Raw genomic sequence first — 19,866 nt, forward strand, 5'->3', positions numbered from 1 at the left:
TTGCAAATCCATCAAGTCCTTTTTTGGCACCTTGACTTGCTTATGCAATGGGACCCCTTCTCGATCGACTTGCCCCCTGCAATAAGCCCTTCACCATCGCTCCACCGGTAACTGGTCATCTTCTTCTGCAACTCCTTCGAGTTCAACGACGCCTTGATGTCTTCCAAGGTGATATGTGTCATCTCGTAGAGCATGGTGTCGACAAAGCTCTTATAGGACTCCGACGGAGAGTTGGACATACAAAGTTAAATAGACATCGCTTACACAACATTATATGTATATAAATAGATGTCCTTTACACAGAAATTTAACAATATATTTCCTTTTACAAAGACGTGTTAGTGTCTGTGCGGACTTTATATGTATATTGTGTTGTATGTGCATCCACTATCAACACCGATCTATATCAATTTGATTGTTTCAAAAAGGTTTCTTTAGGTTTTTCTCTTCCTTTACTTTATTATGATATTTTGCTCAGAGAGATTATTATTTTCTTTTGGTTGATATATATGCTCACATGTTTTCATTAAATTCATCTTTTCACACATTTGTATGAGAATTTTTATTTTCTTTTTCTTGATATATATTTACTCATATATTTTAATTCAATTCTATTCTTTTCACGTAATCTATCAAAATAATTAACGTGATGTTTGATTCATAGGAATCGGAATTCCCATTCCGAGCCGGTTCCCATTCCCATGTTCCTCAGTGTAAATGGAGTGAGATCGAAATACTCTCGGCACCCCGATTCCGTAAAAACGGAGAATTGCGACTTCCTCCATTTTAAAAAGATTTGTAATTATGAGCTATGGTCCCTCCATGGCTCCCGAGCCTCGATTCGCCCCAATTGAGGCCTCGCAAACCTTGGGGTCGGCTCGGGAGCTCATGGCAGACCAGACGCAGCGGTCCCGGTTGAAACCGTTCATCTTCCATGGGGCCTTCCGTCCATGGCCGTCTGCTAAGTTACTGTTCATCTTTTTTTGTGAGAGGAGGAAAATGAACAGCAATTCCTTTTATTTTATATTATTTTAATTTTTTTTTTAATCCTTAATTTTATTTTTTCCTCCAACAAAACCAATAATTTTTTTTTATATTTCAATTTTATTCCCTTGGAATTCTATTATCCGTTAATTCTAATTTGAATTTCCATTCAACTAGTTGCCATGAAGAACAAGGGACCGGTTTAGCAGTTTTTTCCTGGGAAGACAAATATGCCTTCTTGACGGAGAAGAGAATCCTGCTGGGAGGGGACAGATGCAGTATCCACGACTCTCTGTCCGGCTGGGTCCCCCCTCGGCTTCTGCTCTCAGCAACATCCCTTTCGATAAGGGTAGTGTTCTTTTTCCTAAAAGCAAGGAACTTGTCGGTGTCCGAAAACGGAGGCTGAAGAGGTACTCCAGTCTGCTGCAAGCATTTGCTTCGAGGGGGTCTGTAGCTGGTGGGCGGGCGGTTCATGGTCATCTGCTGCGACAGCGGGTCGAGTTAGATTTGCACCTTCGTGTTTCCCTGCTGAACTTCTATGCAAAATGCGGCAGCCCAGCTGTTGCTCGTAGGATGCTCGATGAAATGCCTCAAAGGGATGTTGTTTGTTGGACAGCCGTTATTGCGGGTTTCGTTTCAAAGGGGTGTGGAAAGGACGGGGCTTTGCTCTTTTCTGAGATGATAAGAGGCGGGGTGAGGCCGAATGAGTATACTTTGGCTACATGCTTGAAGGGTTGCTCCGCATGCTCTGATTTTCTGCTGGGGAAACAGGTCCATAGTCAAGTGATAAGATTGGGGTGGGCTGCAGATTCTTACGTGGGATCTGCCCTCATGGAAGTGTATGCAAAATGTGGTCAAATGGAACTTGCCCGTAGTGTATATTCTAGCTTGTCGAAGCAGAACGTTGTCCTGTGGAACGTGATGCTTAATGGTTATGTTCTCACGGGAGATGTGGATGAAGTGATGAGACTATTCAATAGCTTGAAAGAGTCTGAAATCCAGTTCGAGAACTTCACTTTGAGTTCTGTCCTCAAGTGTTGTGCGAGTTCGGGGAGACTCAGGGAGGGAAGGATCCTCCATTGTGTAGCCATTAAGGTAGGTTCTGAGACTGATAATGTCATTGGTTGCAGCCTCGTTGATTTATACTCCAAGTGCAATGAAGTAGTCGATGCCTTAAAGGCATTTTCAAGGATCAAAGATCCTGATGTGGTGACATGGACCACTATTATTGCTTGCCTTGACCAGCAAGGTGATGGTCCTGAGGCTGCTCGTGTGTTTAACATTATGAGGCAGAGAGGACTGAAACCAAATCTCTTCAGCCTCACTAGTCTTGTTAGTGCTGCTGGTAATGTTGGTCATCTTAACTATGGCAAGAGTGTTCATGCCTTGATATATAAATATGGGCATGAGCATGATGTATCGGACATAATGTTAAGTAACTCCTTGGTGTCGATGTACATAAAAAGCGGGTCTCCACATGATGGTCTTCAAGCGTTTGATGGAATGAGAAAGAAGGATTTGGTTTCTTTTAATAACCTTTTGCTGGGACCCCAGGGACCTCAAGTTCTCCATCAGATGCTATCCTGGGGCTTAAAACTGAATGATTCCACCTTTGTTAATGTTTTAAGGTGTTGTATAGGCTCTGAGAATGTGAGTTTTGGGAGACAAGTTCATACCCTTGTTGTGAAACACAACATGACAAGGAATAAGTTTGTTGGAACCACTCTTATTGACATGTATGCAAAGATCAGATGCGTAGATGAAGCGGTTTTGGTTTTCAGGTCATTGAAGGATAAAGACATTTTCACTTGGACAACAATAATTTCTGGTCTCATGCGATGTGATCAAGTGGAGAAGGGTCTTAAGTACTTTGTCCTTAATGCAACAAGAAGGTATAACACCCAATGAGAATACTCTTGCCACCTGTCTAAGTGGCTGCTCCCAAATTGCATCTCTCAGCAGCGGTAAGCTGCTCCATTCTATGGCTCTGAAGGCCGGTCACTTATGGGACACATTTATTGTAAATGGGCTCATTAATTTTTATGGGAAATGCGGGTCCATAGAAGATGCCGAGACCATGTTTAAGGGATTAAATTCATGTGATTTGACTTTGTGGAACTCGATGATATGTTTATATTCTCACTATTGCCAAGGACAAAAGGCCCTTGCAGCTTTTAGATTGATGTTACAAGAGGGAATTTTGCCTGACCAAATTACTTTTCTAGGTGTACTTGTTGCTTGTAGTCGTATAGGTTTGATTGATGAAGGAAAAATGCACTTCGAATCTATGGGTGAAACTTTTGGCGTTGAAACCACGATTGAGCATTGTGCTTGTATGGTGGATATGCTGGGACGAGCTGGTAAATTCAGTGAGGTGGAAAGTTTTATTAAAGAGATGAAAATTCCTCCAAGTGGGCCCATTTGGGAAGCACTTTTAGGGGCTTGTGAGATGCACAAGAATGAAAATCTTGGAGAGAGAGCTGCAGAAAGGCTTCTCAAGCTCGACCCTGAGGAAGCATCAAATTATATATTGCTCTCAAACATCTTTGCAGCCAAAAAACGTTGGGATAGTGTGAAGGAGGTCAGGGGCTTGATGACGAGGAGAGGGGTCAAAAAGGAACGTGCATGTAGTTGGATCGAGATTGAAGGGACAGTGCATGTTTTTTATCCTCAAGACTTTTCTCACCCAAAGTTGGCACAGATTTATGTGAAGTTGGAGGAACTGGGCAAAAAACTGATTTTAGCGGGTTATAAGCCTAGAACAGAGTATGTACTCCAAAATGTTTCAGATAGTGAACAGAAGGAATATCTTCATCACCACAGCGAAAGGCTGGCACTGGCTTTTGCCCTTATGAGCAGTAGTTACACGAGAAGAATTCGGATTTTCAAGAATAACCGCATATGCGGAGACTGCCATGAGATGATGAGAATGATCTCGGACATTATTGATCGGGAAATTATCATTCGCGACGCTTATTATTTCCATAACTTTAGGAAGGGTGTCTGTTCTTGTCAAGGTTCATGATGAATTCACTTGGTAAGAGTTCGAGATCAGGGGAAGAGACTTCTACATGGTCACCGTGCGCTGTTGAAGTCTTAATGTAGAAGCAGTTAAATCAAGGGCAAAGAAAGTTGATATTAGCATTTGGGATTGGCAGTCATTTTCTTTAATGACAGAGAGTCTCCCGTGGAGCCAATTCCATACTTTAGCATGACTCACTAGCCCTCAGATCCAGGTCAGTCTTCAGCCAAAGTTTTCAAGATGGCCCAACTTTGTTTGGCTTATGACTGAGAGATGGAAAAAATTATAAAATACCTCATTAATAAGAAACTTCACTATGTTTTCTATGTCATAGCTGCAACATTTGTAATTTGCGGCCCGTTTGCAGGGCAATATCCATATGTGGCTTGTTGAAAATGAGGCTGAACTTCATTGACCTTGTGTATACATGCTTGACTGATGATCCAGCAGGGTTGGCTTATTGGTCTAGAAGCAGGGTATAATCGCTATTAGCAGAAATCACCTTAATAATTAAGATTATTTATGATGTAATTTGCCTTTATAATTCTCTTTTTATCATTTCGCAGGTTCCTCCATTCAGGACATCATGCTCGAGATTGCTCCAAGTTCGATGGGAGTTTAATCTGCAAAAAGTTTTTGAGTAGCAGGTTCGCTTCATATTCTGACTATTAATGGTGACGTGGTGTAATAATAAATGCTTAAGCCTCAGAGTCTTGGTTGCATCTCCTATCTTTTTCTTATGAAGTAATTGCCGAGTTGACATGATGCATGATAAGAACTTAAGTGGGAGGCCCTCCATTTTTCTTAGGTGTCAGCATGGGTCTTGTAGGTATTGTGCAATTCGTCAAGTATATTATTCAAACAGCATTTCTCCTGCTTCTTTCGTCAAGCTAAGTTTAATACAGTTCGCACATTGGCTAGGAGAAGCGACTGGGAACATTTTATGTGCCTATTTCCATTTAGCTATAAGCCCGTGGAAATTGAGGTTCCGTGGCGTCACAACCCTGAATCTGAATTTAAAGTTTTTGTTTGAATTCCTTATGATATGCAAGTGAAACAAGTTCTGGCTAATTGTAAAAAAATTGATACAATTTTCTCTCGGTTCAGTTCAAGCTCTATGAACTGAATCTCAAGTTTATTTTTCTGGTAATCTGTGCAGTAGGCGCAATACATATTAAGGCTATTACCTTGGATGTTGTGTTATACTTTGAGATATGAATTTCTTCTGTAACTGTTGGGCCCTTTTGCTATTGCAGGATGTGCCCATTGGTGAGCTTCCGAAAAATATTCTTCTTTCAGAAGATTGACCATCATGGGGATCTACAGCATCTTCCAGTCTTCCAAGTCATTGGCCTCATAATAATTTCTGACATCCTTTTGAATCAGTAAACTGCTTGATTCTCTCATATTATCTTGTTCGGAAGTTTTGAAGGGGTTTTATTTAATTTGTGCAGCCATACAGGAGCAATAGTGGTAAGACAGCCTTATATCAGACCTGTAATCATATCTGCGAAGTAATGAACATTTCAAAACTTCTTTATTAGATCCCTTATCGTTGCATGTTCATATGCAAAATTGGGGGGAGACAGTCCCACCTCTTCTTGCCTTGCAAAGAAGTTTGAGAGTGATAATTATTTATGACTTTTTGTGGCAGGTGAGGAGAGATCTTATAATTGTCCATCAGAGAGATGAAGTTGGGTCTAAGTGAGACAGGCATGTAATCCTTCAAAAAGCTCGACATAGATCATTATCGGGGAATTCTTGACAAGATACCGAAGGAATTCTTGCACATTATAAGCACCGTAATGCTCTCAGGTTCTTCCATTGACCTTTAGAAGAGATGGCTAATTCATGTGGAGAGATGGCAATTGACGAGTCTTTATCAGGAAAGGAGCTCGTTTAGAATATGGTTCGAGAATTTACCCCGTTTGCCTTTGTGCTCCAGAAAGCTTGTACATTTGCCTTAGCTCATGAGAATCCCCGCGAGAATGGATGAATTGTCTCAGGCCTTATTATTTTCGTGTCCGTTTCATATCATTGGGTTTGTACGATTGTGTTTGATCCGTGATGCATTAGCCAGAACTGTATGTATGTTTTAGACTGCCCTGAGCAATTTCTCATAAGGGCATGATCGGTGATATCTCAGACTTTAGAGGATCCCACCAAACTGTGACTAGTTTATGGACCAAACGCAAGTATGGGTTGTGATGAGGCAGGTTAGGGGTAATATTGCAACAATAGAATACTAAGATCTAAAACTTCGATCTCGTGACTTTCTACAAATATTCTGCCTCTCCATTACTACTTACGCATCATGTTATGTCACGAGAGATTAATTATATTTGGACTCTTGCAAAGTCAGCTTATTGATCAGCAAACCCGAAACCCGAATGGCCGGAAGTAGCTATTCTTTCTCTACGAAAACTCGAATCAACCAAACCACCCGAATCGTCCGAGAGAGAAGTAGAGGGAGCAATCCCCCTTTTTTGCTACCATTACATCCACAGAACTGCTTTTCAGGTTCTCCCCCAAATTTTCCCAAAATTGTGCTGTTTGGTACGAAACTGTTCGAATATATTACTATTGCCCCATAACTTTAATGGAATGTCAATCTATTGGATCGGAGAGAAACCATTATCAAAAGCGAAGGGCGGGAGGCTGAGCTGAGTTGAGAGCTCCGAAATGCTTCTCTCGCCATTGAAATCTCTTCATTCTCCCTCTTCACTGCTCGAACGCAGTCGAAGAAGAAGAGCTGCTTCACCTCTGTTTCCTACGTCTTCGTCTTCTTCATCATCATCTTCCTCGTCTTGTTCAGTGCGATGTTGCTCTTCTTCTCTCTCTCGCTGCCCACTCAGGTAGCCTCTCGCTGTTGCTCGGCGTCTCTGCTCGTTGCCTTAACGATTAAGCTTATGATTCAGCCGAATTGATTGGGCTTGAAATGCAGGTATGCCGTCCTTGGTGCTGGCTTCGCTGGCCTCTCTGTGGCTTGGCATCTCCTTAAGGTACTCTCTCTCTCTCTCTCTCTCTCTCTCTCTCTCTCTCTCTCTGATGATTTGAATTTATGGTGCTCGTCTACTGTAAATGTATATATTGTGCGGTGGAATCAACATGCACGAATTCGACGGAGAGCAGATTCGATCAATTTGGCCATAAAAATTCTAAATGCTTTTGGGATTTGTTGAATTCTACTGGAAAAGAGTTAACTTGATACGGTTTGAGCCGCTAGCTGACTAGTTTTGTTGACAATGGCATTTTGCATGTTTACTAGCAATAAGCAGAGTTTCTTGTTGTCTAGCTCATCGTCCTATGCTGTATGAACTTATGAAGCATGCGAATTCAATGTTAATGTATTTATGTACCGAAAAGGAAAAGCTGTGAATAGAATGAAGAATGAAGTAAGTGGCCCCATTACTTCTGTGGAAACTGCATATTGGGTAGGACAGTTTTGCATGTGGCTCCATGCACCATGCGGCATTTGCTTAGCGTGTCTATTGATGTCCAAATGCGTTTTCAGTAAATTGTTGCTTCGACTTTCTAGATCTGCTAGTTGGTGTGATTCGGTAAGCATTTCCTTTTGCAGCACTGTCCCAAGGATCTCCACCTAATTATCGACATATATGATGAAAGTGGAATTGGAGGTGGAGCATCAGGGGTTGCAGGAGGACTTCTCCACCCATATTCACCCAAAGGTTCTCTTCATCACTGTCTTTTTTAGTGTATCTTCTGTACTAGTGACAATAAGCTAAGAGTTAAAGATGCAGTAAAAAAAAAAAACAAAGAGAGCTTGTCCAGTAATGTCGGTTCCAGTGAAACTTCTTTGGCAGGGAGCTAGTTGCTGGAGAGAGTGTTTGAAGCTTCTAAGCATCGCGGAAGCAGCAGTAGGATCCAGGGAATCAACTCTGGGTACCCATGAATGTTCACGTGAGAAAATCATCCACAGAAGGTATAATTGGTTCTTAGCTTTCCTATTTTCCTCTGTAAATGCCATGACCATTGATCAGTTTTCAGCCTCCAACAAAAAATCTGCTGTGTTGCTGGCAAAATTCTAGTTGATTGGGAGAGAGGTCTAATTTGTAGAATTATTAAGTGCCAATGGGCCAATTATTAAGTCCATATTTTCACTTTTCTAATCTACTCTCCGGCTTCTGTCCATAGCTTTAGTGTCTGGGTGCTGACCCTTTCTCTCATAAATATTTTAATCTATTGTCGCCTGCTCAAGTCTTAAGTAAATCCTTAAATCAGATTATTCTGGATTATTGAGCATGTTTATGTTCTTTAAATTGCTCATTAGACAAAAAAATTCATATTGGATTATTATGCATGCGGTTCTGATTTTATGGAACTACTCTATGCAGGGGCATATTAAGACCAGCGGTGGACGCCAAAAATTTGGATATACTGAGTAAAGTAATTCTCTTTCCTCTATGATTAAAGGAAAGTTCCGTTGCTGGTATATGAACTTAAGTGTCTGTGTCACAGAATGCAGAGAATTGCCTACCCAGTTGCAGAATAGATTCCATTGATAAGGAAGCTGCAAAAACTCTTGTGCCTGATATACGTGTACCTTTTAACTCGCTCTTCTATATGCCAGAGGCCTTAAATGTTCATCCTCTGAATTATCTCCAGGTTAAGTGAACGGACTCACCTCTAGCAATTATTAATTCTGTTTATCACCACCTTCCTTCTCTTCTTCTGATATCGTTTGTATGTAACTGATTGGTCCAGGCACTTTTCATGGCTTGTGAAGATTTGGTGAAGGAAATGTCTGCCTCGGGTTCTGGTAGCAAAGAGTTATATCTGCACAAGAGATCGATCAACCAGCTTAGTGATTTGGCAGGTAATATCTGTCATTCACTTTTAAGGTGCTTCCTGTCTATACCTAACTGGCTTTGTTGTTTGAAGCATAATTTTAGCACGATATCAAAAATGTGGAACTGCCTGAGCAAGTGGTTTATCAATGCATCCAATGGCTTGTCCAGCTGGGTTAATTGGTAATACTTAAAGAAACCATTTCAAAATACCAATTTCATATATATTAGGAAAATGAAGAACTAAAAGCAAGAGTCGAGCAGATCACCAAGAAACAGCATTGTAGAGTGAATGTTTAACATTGCAAGTCCGTTTTTCGAATAGCCAGCATGACCATTGATCTGTTCCTCACTCAGACTGATCTGACCGACGTGTAGGCGTTATCAAAAGAAATGGTTACAAATCACGTTCTAATTGAATGTATTAGTTATCTAAGTTGGTCAACACAACTGGTTTGCTGGATCGTAGAATTACTTTACTGATCAATTTGGAGTAGAAATATACAATATCTTGACTTCTATACATATAATTTTCTTGCAGGGGAGTATCATGCAGTGGTAGTATGTATAGGTGCAAAAGCCAACCTCCTTCCAGAGCTTGCTGGGAAGCTTCCACTTAGGATGTGCAGGGGCGTAATAGCTCATCTCCGGCTTCCTGATCATGTAAAGTAAGTGCTTTCTCTGATCTCTTAGTTCAAAGTTACGCTCATAATTCAACTTTAAGCAAAACATTTTGTCGTTGTAGTAATTGCATCTTTGCAAAAATGCCTAGAAGTGAAGATTGAATACAAGAAGTTGATTACCACTTGGTGTTGGCTTGAGACAATTCAATTGCCCATAATAAAATCCTTCGTTAGACCAGGTTCAAATGGTAATCTTTAGAATTTCAGATCATCTCAGTTACCACCTTCAATTGTTGCAAGTCCCACAGATTGTAATGGTTATGCCTGCATGTATCTGTTTTAGTATGGAATTTTTCAAGATCTGGTTGAGGAAACAATTTCCCCTTGCAATTTCTTATGCAAATTTGTACCTTGTTCTGTCCAGAGAAAGTTACCCGGATCACAGCCCCTCGATACTATCAGATGCTTGGCTCGCAATACAGGGTCCCCGAGATCTACTTGTAGGATCAACATGGGACTGGAAATCGAACAATACCTCACGAGAAGTCCCAGCAGAGGAAGCCTCGCAAGCCCTTGACAAGCTTATACCAAAGGCATCAGCTGTTTACCCAAAAATCAAGGACTGGGCTTTCATCAGAGCAAAAGCAGGCCTAAGGGCAATGCCACCGCTCACTTCTGAAGGATCACTTCCTCTACTGGGCAGAATTGATCATATAGTGGACTTTAATCAAGATTGCAAGTACTGGTTCTTTGGAGGGCTTGGTGCTAGAGGCTTGCTCTACCATGGGTTGCTCGGGAAGCTGATGGCGCAAGCCGTTCTTCAAGGAGATGACAGTCTGTTGCCGTCAGAACTCACCTCTTGGAATAAGTTAAAGTCATAAAAAAAAAAAACCGATTTCCCATAGTTATTGACATCTTGTCGCTTTTCATATGCGTATCTTAGATATAGTTTAGGGATCTGCATAATATTACCTTCAATTACATTGGAGAAGTCAGAAATGAAAGAGCACTACCGAAAAAAAATCGGAAATGAAAGAGTCTAAACACAAGCTGATTTCATCTGGGCAGCCATGGTCCAAGAACCGACACAAAATACAATGGCTTTCTACAACCAGTTCCAGTTGGATCTAAAACCCATAGTTACATGGCAACAAAGTACACAAGATCACATCATTTAGGATAGCAAAATCACAATAGATTAAATAAAGCCATCTTTAGCAGCAGCTAAGATTGTCAGTGCAAAATCCACAGGAGATCACAAAAGCGACAGCAAAACCCACCTCCCCCCCCCCCCCCCCCCCCCCCCCCCCCCCGGTCCAATTCTAATGGAAGGATCTAATCCAAAGGATATACAAAATTAGAAACGACCTAGTTCTATTGCAAAGTCCAAGTATAGACCTGCCCACCACTTGTTGCTCCTGCAAGTGTCCCGACCTCAGAGGGGTGTGCAGCAAACCTGCAAGGGATTGCAGTTATATACGGGCTCTCTAGCCTCCAAATTATGCTCTTCCTGCTCTGAGAGATGATGTCGACTGCTCTTTTCATGTTCCCGGTGAAGATGTATGAGTCGTCCCAACCCCAAATTGCCCTGGAACCAATTTGCCATAATTAGCAATTAAACGACAATAAAGATCATCTAAAACTTCGAGAGAGGTACGCATCCATACAACTCGTGAACTGCACCCTTCCGGAAGGAAAAGGAAGTTCTTGAAAGTTGAAAGTTAAGCTCCTTAACAATACGACCGACGTTTAGCAATTTGATGGAAGGACTTGTACTAAAAGGAAAATGTTTGTAAACGTAATGGAATCCATACTTGAAAGAGGAGATCCATCTGCTTGTCTTGTTATTGTGGAACACCACTGAAGTCTCCTCAAAATCAGTCCCGCTCGCTATTCCGACTGAGTTGTCAAAGCTGCATAAAATTGCAGAGGTTAGTTCGTAATGACCACTGTCTAGAGACTAGAGCAGAGGGTCAAACAAATGGTTGCTTCTGATGAGTGAGCAAAGAGCAAGTATTTCTTGTAGTACACTGGAAGGTAAACATAAGACAGCAAATGTCCACGATCATATAAGCAACTGACCTTGAAGTAGCAAGAAAGCTACCAGATGGAGAGAAGTAGGCGGAATGTACAGCTTTCTTGTGGTCCACAGATCTGATATTTTTCAGCCTACCTCTGCCTATATTTCTCAGATCCCAAATGCATGCCGTCCCATCTGTGGAGCTTGTTGCCATGATGGAGGGATTTTTTGGGTTAAAATCAATAGTGTTGATCCTATCTTCATGCAAATCCCAGGAGGATGAGGACTTCCCTGTCCTCTCGTCCCAGAATTGAAGTCCTCCCCGACCCTCAGCAAAGTACAAGCAACTCGCATTGTCAGGTCGTTGGCAAAGAGAAAATATAGCCTCATCAGTGACATACACCAGATCAAAGATCTCTTTCTCAACATCCATCAGCCGAAGGAAACCATCATAGCAGCACGTAAACATCTGCACAGAGGATAGTAAATCAGCAGATGCATAAGAGCATGCATGTCCAAAAGGCAAATTAAGAGTTGGGATTCAGAATTTGTCGTGAAGATCACAAGTTAGCGCACCAATATCATAGCATTCCTTTTGGAATCGGAATAGATATCTAAAGACAGAGCAAATAATGAATCCTTTCATTTTTAAGAACAGCTAATAAGAAAAAATCAATATCAAATTCTTCACCTGTCTCTAAGAATTTGTTTTTCTTTCTATAACTTTATGCCAATTTCTAACTAATACTGTTACACATGCATGCCATACATCTAAGCAAATAACATCGACTGCTACCAAGAATTCCATTTACGCGAAACTTATAGTCCAAACAAAATGGCTATAAGTAGCTCTGAACACCACGAAAAAAAGAAACCATAACACGGACAACAGTCATTGCTGGATATTTCAAACTGCAAGTCATAGGATTACCTTGGACAGATTAAATTCTGGTATGGAAATCCCAGAAACAGGACCGGAATGCGTGTGGTACAAGTATATCCCATCTTCATCATCATCTTCAGGGGACTCCATATTCCAGAATCCCACATTCCCAAATTTGTTCCCCACAGCAATCATTCTCATATTGGGAGTTGGGAAGAATTTAATTGACATTATCCTTCCAGGTACGACCCTCGCAACATTCTTCTTGTTCAGTGTCAATCGATTGATATCCATCAAAGCCTTATCATCACCTTGACACACGATATCAAGACTCATAGGCAAATTATCACTCTCATTCCTTTTCGGATCACACAAAGTTTCCACTTTGCACCCCTCCGCTCCATCAGACTCCTCTTTCTTGGCGATGTTCTCCACTTTCAGCACCGAAGAACCCAAAGCTTTATCACCATTCTCCCTCTTAATATTGTGAATTGAAGGGAAGCTTTCACCGCCACCCACCTTTGAATCAAAGGGATTCTCCTGTTTACACCCCTTAACTCCATCCGACTCCTCATCCATCGCCATATTATATCGTCTCCCCTCCGACAAACCAACATCAACTGAATCCCCACCATCATTTTCCCTCTTGACATTTCCACCAAGACCTACAGCTGAACCACGCAGATCTTCTCCTTTATGGCCCTTCAGTTTATCAAATCCCTCTGGCGACGAGAAGCCAGTCTCGTTACTTTCAGAAAACCTACTAACTGTCTCCCTAAATGCATGATCAGAGCCTAAACCACGATAAGCATCGCGCATGGAAATGGGGCCGGCATCCCTGGGAGAAACCTTGGGATTTTTTTTCGGGGATTCGGTGACAGCCACTGGACTACCAGAATCCTCATTGCTAAGACCCTTTAAATCAGGTGGCAATCCTCTCGTACGGAGCGAGCGCCGCATCACGACCGGAGTCTCCACCTTCGGCTTCTTCTCCGCATCAACCTTATAGGTTTTGGTCTCAACTCTGCAAATGACAACAAAATAACAGACCCATAAACCATGCAGAAACCCCAATACAGCAGAAAAGGAGAACTCCCCCTCAAAATGACACTTCCGCACACAGACAGACATAGAGACAGGGAGACAAGAGAGAGAGAGAGAGATACAGAGAGAGAGAGAGAGCAGGGGATTTGTGGGAGTACTTTTGGCGCTTCGAGGCGGCGGAGAGCTCGGCGGCGCGGGATTGGAGGTTGAGGGCGGCCATCATCTCGCCGTTCCGCCGGATGTTCTCGAGCCTCTGCCGCTCGTACTCCGTCATCTTCACCTGCGGTGCCATTGGAACAGACCACTGAGAAGCAGAGAGAGAGAGAGAGAGAGAGAGAGAGATGAAGAGTTTTTCTTTCTTCAAGAAAAAGGAAAAAAAAAGGGCTTATTTATGGAATTTATGAGCGGTTTCTTATCAGAGAGAGGGAAAAGGCAAAATTAAGGTCTGCGCGGGAACGAAAATTTGTGGGCCACGTGGCTGGTTCATGGCCGTCCATTTTCCACGATCAATCCGGGTCCTTTGTGGGCCGGGATGGACCGGCCGGTTTGTCACTGCTGGCCCGGAAGTGGGCCGAGCCCTCGGTCGGACGTAACCTAGCCGATGGTGCCTGCTGTCGAGGGGCAAATGAAAACTCGGAATATACTTACATGCGATACGTGGCGTTTGGTGTATTACTATTTAAAATGATTAGTAATTTAGAATTAGGCCCCCCACTTTTATAATTACCGATAATGTTACATTAACATATTTTTTTTTTATATTGATTGCTGGTGACATTGCTGGTAGTATGGATAGCCATCCCATGAAAGTATATTACCGGCTGACTGAAAATGTGTATTACCTTGCATATTCAGATTATTGGTAATCTGTTCCGGCCAAAGATGGTAATATGATGAGTGCAAGGAATTTAAAATTAAATTCCCAGTAATCCATATTGCAAATGGTTAGGCTTTGGTACCGGAATGTGAATGCGAATGCAAATGCGAATGCGAATGTGAATGCGAACGCGAACGCGGATAGTGAATATGCACTCCATGTCTAGAAGTCTCGACTAGTGAATGTCAAGAACCTATGACAAGAACACCTGAGCGGGCATCCTTCCTAAACTGTATGGATATTGTGAATGTTGTGGGAGCGATTAATTCCCAGATCAGTCATGTCCAAAATCATTCTCATCGTCCCGTGGTAATCTGGCTTATGTAGTTATTCTCGTAAATCCGACTTCGTCTGGTGAAGCTAGTGTCAGCCTTTAGCTGTGGCGAAGCATGCTTTCTGCACTCAACTGTGGCGGGCTTGGAAAGGTTGTTTCATGATCACGACAGAAGTGGTGTGCTCGATGATCATATATATGACCATGATTAATTTGCTTGGCCCTTGATGATTATTTGGTTGTTCATGAAAGTTTCGTTCATCAAATGAAACGATATCGGCGAATCATTTTTCTCTAATAAATCTGGTACTAACTATCATTTATATAGCAGCAGACACGGGGAAAAAAATTATGTCTTGCTCCCTCAATAACGTTGATGGTTACATGCTCTGGTATTTCGGAGTTTTGGCGGCAGACACCATTTTCTCATAGGTCCATGGCGAGTGCGGGCTAATACAATGGACTAAGTAACTCCGACTCTAGATTGGTATTGCCAAGCCTCAAGCCTGTGTGGTCATTTTCGCCATCTCTGCTCTTCTCTTTGCTTGGTCGGCAAGCTCAGAGAGCTCGCGGTAATTCTTGTCCTGGAACAACGCATCGGCGTGCTTCAAGCCGTGCAACGTCCTTTGAGCTTGGGCCCACTGTGCCTCCCTCTCGTTCTTTCCGTAGTCCTTCTTGGTAGAGAAAGCGGTCTGGCACAACAACATAATGTATGAGGAGTCAGTTTAAGAATGCGATCGATTATGATATGCATGAAACAAGACGGAAATGTGGTTGTTAGCTATGATCAGGATCGGTTGTTACGTGGGTCTGGAAGAGATTGTCCCAAGCTTTGCCGCTCAAGGAATAGCGGATGATGAACTTGAGGACGTCGAGGGGAAGGTATGTGACAATGCTGAAGACCCAGATGGCTCCTGCCCATCCCCACCCGATCCCTTCAATCCTCGCGAATAACCAGCTGGCGTACACAGCGATCACTGTGGCCACCTACAAGTTTATAATTCGGGAACCATCATCAATAAGGGGAAGATCAATGCTCGAGCAACGATGATAAGGTAAAGATCACCCTGTCATTTTGAGCAGATTACGTATGTATAACACGGGAAGGAGCACCTACAAGCTGAGCAGCGATGAAGGCACCAACGAGCAAGAGGCCTGGGCGCTCCACGAAGGACCAGCTGCGTGAGCGGGTCACGAAGATGAGTGCCTGACTGATGATGCTCACTTGAAGGTAGAGTGCGGCAGTGAGCTCATCAACGTTGTGACTAATTGACCTCACTCCGAACACATTCTGCGATATTAAGAATCAGCATATATTAGTCCAAATTTCCGGTTCATATCCTAGAATTTTTCTGAAAGGAGAATGACGACAAGCAAGATACCAAAGTTTGCCTTATGGATGTAGCTCTTTCCGTTCCGGAAGACTTAGTCCATGTGATTTTGTTGAAGTTGATGTTCAGATAACTTACCGAGAAGAAATCAGTGTCATGAGCAAGCCAGAAGAAGAGCACGCTCATGAGGGCAAGGTAGGTCCCAATCACCACCCCAGTGGCAAAGATCTCATTGAGCTTCCACGAGTCGGGGACTGGAGATGGCTTCACCCTGTCCTTGGAAATGGTCATGATGGTGCCGTCATTCAAGATAGCAATGATGAGCACCATGAATGGGGAGAAGTCGAACTTCCAGATGAGGGCAATGAGCAGGAATCCTAGCACAATACGAATGGTGATAGAGACCGCATAAATTGTGTAGTTCTTCATCCTCTGGAAGATGGCCCTGCTCGTGAGCACGGCGCTGACTATCACGCTTAGCCCTGGCTCTGTGAGGACAATGTCAGAGGCGCTCCTTGCAGCATCGGTGGCGTCTGCCACTGCAATCCCGATGTCTGCCTTCTTCAGGGCAGGGGCATCGTTGACACCATCTCCCGTCATTCCACATATATGCTTCCTCTCCTGTAGTCTCTTCACGATCTCGTACTTGTGCTCTATACACATCCCATAATTCACATAAGGTTATGAAAACATAAGCAGGAATCTTTTCCAACTAAAATTTTTCATTAACATTTCCCCGGAAACAAAACATTGATTTACCAGGGAAGACACCGGCAAATCCATCAGCCTGTTCAATGAGCTCATCAACAGGAAGTGAGGCGACTGCGCTGTCCTTGCTCTCACCGAGGAGAGATGATGAAGGGTACATGTTGGTGCCCATCCCGAGCCTGCGGCCTGTCTCTTTGCCGATGGCAAGCTGATCACCCGTGATCATCTTCACATTGACACCAAGGTCAAGAGCCCGACGGATGGTCTCTGCACTGTCATGCCTCGGGGGATCAAACAGGGGCAGGAGACCGACGAACTCCCACGGCTCTCCTTCACTCTCCTTGGTCTTCTCGAGAACTGTCTGTTGGTGGAAAAGGGGAGCAATATGTCAATATACTGTGTTTAAGGAGAAGTAGATTAAAAAAACAAAAAAGGAGGGAAACAAAATAGAAAGACCAGAAGATTTACTTGTCGGGCAACTCCAAGGGAACGGAGACCGCGCTCGGCGAAGTTGTCGATTATTTTATGAGCCTTTTTGCACGCTTCGCCCTTGAGGCCACAGAGCTCAATTATCTAATTATGTCACACAATCGAGTTGATTAGAACAAAATGACGAGTGATATGTTGATTTATAGAAATATATATGATGATGAAGATATAAGTCAATACCTGTTCCGGTGCACCTTTGCTGCAACGATGCCAATCGCCATTGCTGTCAATGTAAGTGATCGCCGTGCGCTTGTCCACCGGATTGAATGGTAAGAAATGGACCTCTGTGATCCCTGCCCTTGCCTTTTATCCAATAAAAAGAATCCAGAAATGAATAAAATTCATGTACTTTAACCAGCTTATACTATGTATATATGTTTCACATAATATTTCTCGTAAAGATCCGCAGCATGTCTATTGTTGCTATACCTCCTTAGGATCATTCAGCATTCCGACAATCGAGGCATCGATGGCATCCTGGTTCTCAACTCGGGATGCCCTAGCAGCCAGCAGCATAAGATCATCCTTGTCCATGTCCTTGGGGAAAACCTCAATCAAGGACTTGTCGACGGTGAGCTTGTTGAGTGTGAGAGTCCCGGTCTTGTCGCTGCACAGGACATCCATCCCAGCCATTTCCTCAATGGCGGTCATCCTCTTTGTGATGGCTCCCTGCTCCGACAGGCGGTGTGACCCAATGGCCATTGTTACAGACAGAACTGTTGGCATAGCAATCGGGATACCTCCGATGAGAAGTACGAGGAGGTTGTCAATGCCCTCTCTGTACCTCCTGTGCTGGATCGGGTACATGACTATGATCTCTACCAACATTCCAATGGCAATAGAGCAGATGCAGAAGTTACCGATCGCCGTCAACACCTGATATGAAGATTATAGCAAGATTTCTCTTAGTTATCAACGTCCATTGGAAAATATTAGCTTCTGCACATTCAATACTAGGACATGATATACTGCATATTAGAATGCACGAAAGTCTCTTTTCTACTGGTTGTCCCATATGGAATTGGCTGTTCTCCTGTGACACCTCGACGAAATAGGGCACTCTTCTTACTACGATAGTCAAGATTGCCGTGTCAGTTGGAATTATGATGTACCTTCTGGAAGTGACCGACTTGGTTGGTGCTGTCCACGAGGTGGGCAGCCTTCCCGAAGAAGGTATGGACACCAGTGGCGATAACAACAGCCTCGATCTCACCTTGCTTGCAGGTGGAGCCGGAGAAGACCTCATCACCAGGGTGCTTTGTTACGGGTAACGATTCACCTGTGTGATCAGATGAGACTTCTTGTCGGCAAAACTGATGCAAGGATGAATAACAACAGCAATATTAGGAATTCAGGAATTCAACAACAAACCTGTGAGGGCAGACTGGTCGATCTTGAGGGGATCTCCTTCCAAGAGACGAGCATCGGCGGGGATGATGTCACCCAACTTCACACTGATCACATCTCCCGGCACCAGTATCGCTGCCTCTTGTTCACTCCACTTCCCATCTCTCAGCACCTTAATTAACAGTAGCTCGTGTCAAAAGATGAGCGTAAAATAAATCCATACGACGTGCAAAAGGTACAGTGGCGCAGCGCTGAATAAAATAGCACCTTGGTCTTAGGGGCAAGACCAGCCATCAGAGCGGCAGCGGCATTTCCAGCGTTGTTCTCTTCGATGAAACTGATGGTGGAGTTGATGATCAGCAACACTACAATACCTATGAAATCTTGCCAATCCGGAGGCTTTCCCTGCAAATTTTGACTCATCAATTCCGTATTCATTCATTTGTTAATCCGCTACTGAGCCTGATATGTAAACGATAACTAAGATTGGTTATTTTTAAATTCCTTGAAGGGACTTACCCCTCCATTGGCCAAGGCAATGGCCATGATCGCTGCACACTCCATGACCCATGATAGGGGATTCCACATAAAGCCCAAAAACTTGAGCAATTTGCTTTCCTGTGCCCAAAAAAAAAAAAACACACACACACACATACTTTGAGTAATTAATCAAATAATTGATTTTTTTCAAAATTTTTAGCTGAAATATCGATAGAAAAAGACAAGGAAAAATTTATAAAAGAAATGATGATATATATATATATATATATTATTATTGCCTTTTTCTCTTCAAGCTTGTTCTGGCCGAAGATTTGGAGCCTCTTCTGCCCTTCTTCGGTTGTCAAACCTTCTCTTGTGCATTTCAGCTGCTCAAACACTTCATCCACAGGTATTCTCTCCTGCAAACACGGCGAGAAAAACGTTCACATCCGCAGAAATAACCGTAACTACACGTGAATTCCCCAATCTTTTAAAAAGCGAATGGGGATGTAAATATGATGTCCTACGAGGTCGATGTTCTCATTCTTGATCTCTTCCAAGGTGAGGTCGGTATTGGAGGACGCCATCTTCCCCAAAGGCCAGGGGACGCGAAACTAGATGCAGTGGCAGCCCTCGCCCTGGTCGACCGAAGAATGAGAATCCGTTCGAGGATTACGAATGAATGAATTTAGAAGAAGAGATTGTCTCTCTCCTTCTACGCTTCCATCAATGGCCTCCAAGAGAAGTCAAGGGGAGATATGAGGGACAAGGGAGGAAGCCTTAGGCCAAAGAGCTTACTTCAATTTATAGGCAGGGTGGAAGAAGGAGAGAAAGTGGGAGACCAGGCAACTTTTGCGGGCATGGTGGAGTTGGAGACAGTTGAAGTCCTGTGGCTGACCAAAGTCCCCGCCATTGCCATTGTCTCTCCTTTTCCTTTTCCTCGTTTGTTTTTTCTGTTTTTGGGTCGATTTCTTGG

At 43.1% G+C, this 19,866-nt stretch overlaps 3 protein-coding genes and 1 pseudogene across 4 annotated transcripts; 2 read left to right on the plus strand and 2 right to left on the minus strand.

Moving 5' to 3' along the window:
- The first annotated feature begins 825 nt into the window (after positions 1 to 825).
- Positions 826 to 6,069, plus strand: LOC116196561 (annotated as a pseudogene).
- A 545-nt stretch (positions 6,070 to 6,614) lies between these two features.
- Positions 6,615 to 10,483, plus strand: LOC116196562 (putative thiamine biosynthesis oxidoreductase ThiO). Of its 2 annotated transcripts, none has more exons than XM_031526347.1 (9): positions 6,615 to 6,861; positions 6,951 to 7,008; positions 7,587 to 7,695; positions 7,814 to 7,949; positions 8,362 to 8,413; positions 8,486 to 8,632; positions 8,732 to 8,843; positions 9,356 to 9,482; positions 9,862 to 10,483. In XM_031526347.1, the coding sequence occupies exons 1-9, from the start codon at positions 6,689 to 6,691 to the stop codon at positions 10,316 to 10,318; spliced, it is 1,371 nt and encodes a 456-aa protein (XP_031382207.1). In that variant the 5' UTR covers positions 6,615 to 6,688; the 3' UTR covers positions 10,319 to 10,483. The 2 variants fall into 2 exon arrangements, with proteins under 2 accessions (XP_031382207.1, XP_031382208.1); XM_031526348.1 differs by having other exon boundaries at positions 6,772 to 6,861; positions 7,831 to 7,949.
- A 268-nt stretch (positions 10,484 to 10,751) lies between these two features.
- On the minus strand, positions 10,752 to 13,752 carry LOC116194157 (WD repeat-containing protein 76). The gene is made up of 5 exons (XM_031522904.1): positions 13,543 to 13,752; positions 12,389 to 13,364; positions 11,520 to 11,926; positions 11,252 to 11,350; positions 10,752 to 11,025 (listed from the first exon to the last, which is right to left on the minus strand). The coding sequence occupies exons 1-5, from the start codon at positions 13,674 to 13,676 to the stop codon at positions 10,812 to 10,814; spliced, it is 1,830 nt and encodes a 609-aa protein (XP_031378764.1). The 5' UTR covers positions 13,677 to 13,752; the 3' UTR covers positions 10,752 to 10,811.
- Positions 13,753 to 14,877: 1,125 nt separating this feature from the next.
- On the minus strand, positions 14,878 to 19,649 carry LOC116194240 (ATPase 8, plasma membrane-type-like). Its single transcript, XM_031523000.1, has 14 exons — positions 19,418 to 19,649; positions 19,190 to 19,309; positions 18,930 to 19,028; positions 18,678 to 18,815; positions 18,435 to 18,582; positions 18,176 to 18,342; positions 17,493 to 17,939; positions 17,244 to 17,366; positions 17,043 to 17,147; positions 16,626 to 16,935; positions 16,005 to 16,519; positions 15,653 to 15,826; positions 15,340 to 15,522; positions 14,878 to 15,227 (listed from the first exon to the last, which is right to left on the minus strand). The coding sequence occupies exons 1-14, from the start codon at positions 19,475 to 19,477 to the stop codon at positions 15,036 to 15,038; spliced, it is 2,781 nt and encodes a 926-aa protein (XP_031378860.1). The 5' UTR covers positions 19,478 to 19,649; the 3' UTR covers positions 14,878 to 15,035.
- Between the last annotated feature and the right edge of the window lie 217 nt (positions 19,650 to 19,866).

This window comes from Punica granatum, chromosome 2 (assembly GCF_007655135.1).
Source record: "Punica granatum isolate Tunisia-2019 chromosome 2, ASM765513v2, whole genome shotgun sequence".
In the NCBI taxonomy this organism is placed as follows: Eukaryota; Viridiplantae; Streptophyta; class Magnoliopsida; order Myrtales; family Lythraceae; genus Punica; species Punica granatum.

Excerpts from the sequence above, each read along its gene's own strand:
- LOC116194157 (XM_031522904.1), bottom strand. The coding sequence starts at position 13,676 with ATGGCACCGCAGGTGAAGATGACGGAGTACGAGCGGCAGAGGCTCGAG. Across the intron at positions 13,365-13,542 it reads GCCGCCTCGAAGCGCCAAAA|AGTTGAGACCAAAACCTATA; the intron begins GTACTCCCACAA and ends TGTCATTTGCAG. Across the intron at positions 11,026-11,251 it reads AGATGGATCTCCTCTTTCAA|GGCAATTTGGGGTTGGGACG; the intron begins GTATGGATTCCA and ends AATTGGTTCCAG.
- LOC116194240 (XM_031523000.1), bottom strand. The coding sequence starts at position 19,477 with ATGGCGTCCTCCAATACCGACCTCACCTTGGAAGAGATCAAGAATGAG. Across the intron at positions 19,310-19,417 it reads AGAATGAGAACATCGACCTC|GAGAGAATACCTGTGGATGA; the intron begins GTAGGACATCAT and ends CCGTGTTTGCAG. Across the intron at positions 15,827-16,004 it reads ATGACACTGATTTCTTCTCG|AATGTGTTCGGAGTGAGGTC; the intron begins GTAAGTTATCTG and ends TTAATATCGCAG.
- LOC116196562 (XM_031526347.1), top strand. The coding sequence starts at position 6,689 with ATGCTTCTCTCGCCATTGAAATCTCTTCATTCTCCCTCTTCACTGCTC. Across the intron at positions 7,009-7,586 it reads TGGCTTGGCATCTCCTTAAG|CACTGTCCCAAGGATCTCCA; the intron begins GTACTCTCTCTC and ends TTCCTTTTGCAG. Across the intron at positions 8,414-8,485 it reads ATTTGGATATACTGAGTAAA|AATGCAGAGAATTGCCTACC; the intron begins GTAATTCTCTTT and ends TCTGTGTCACAG.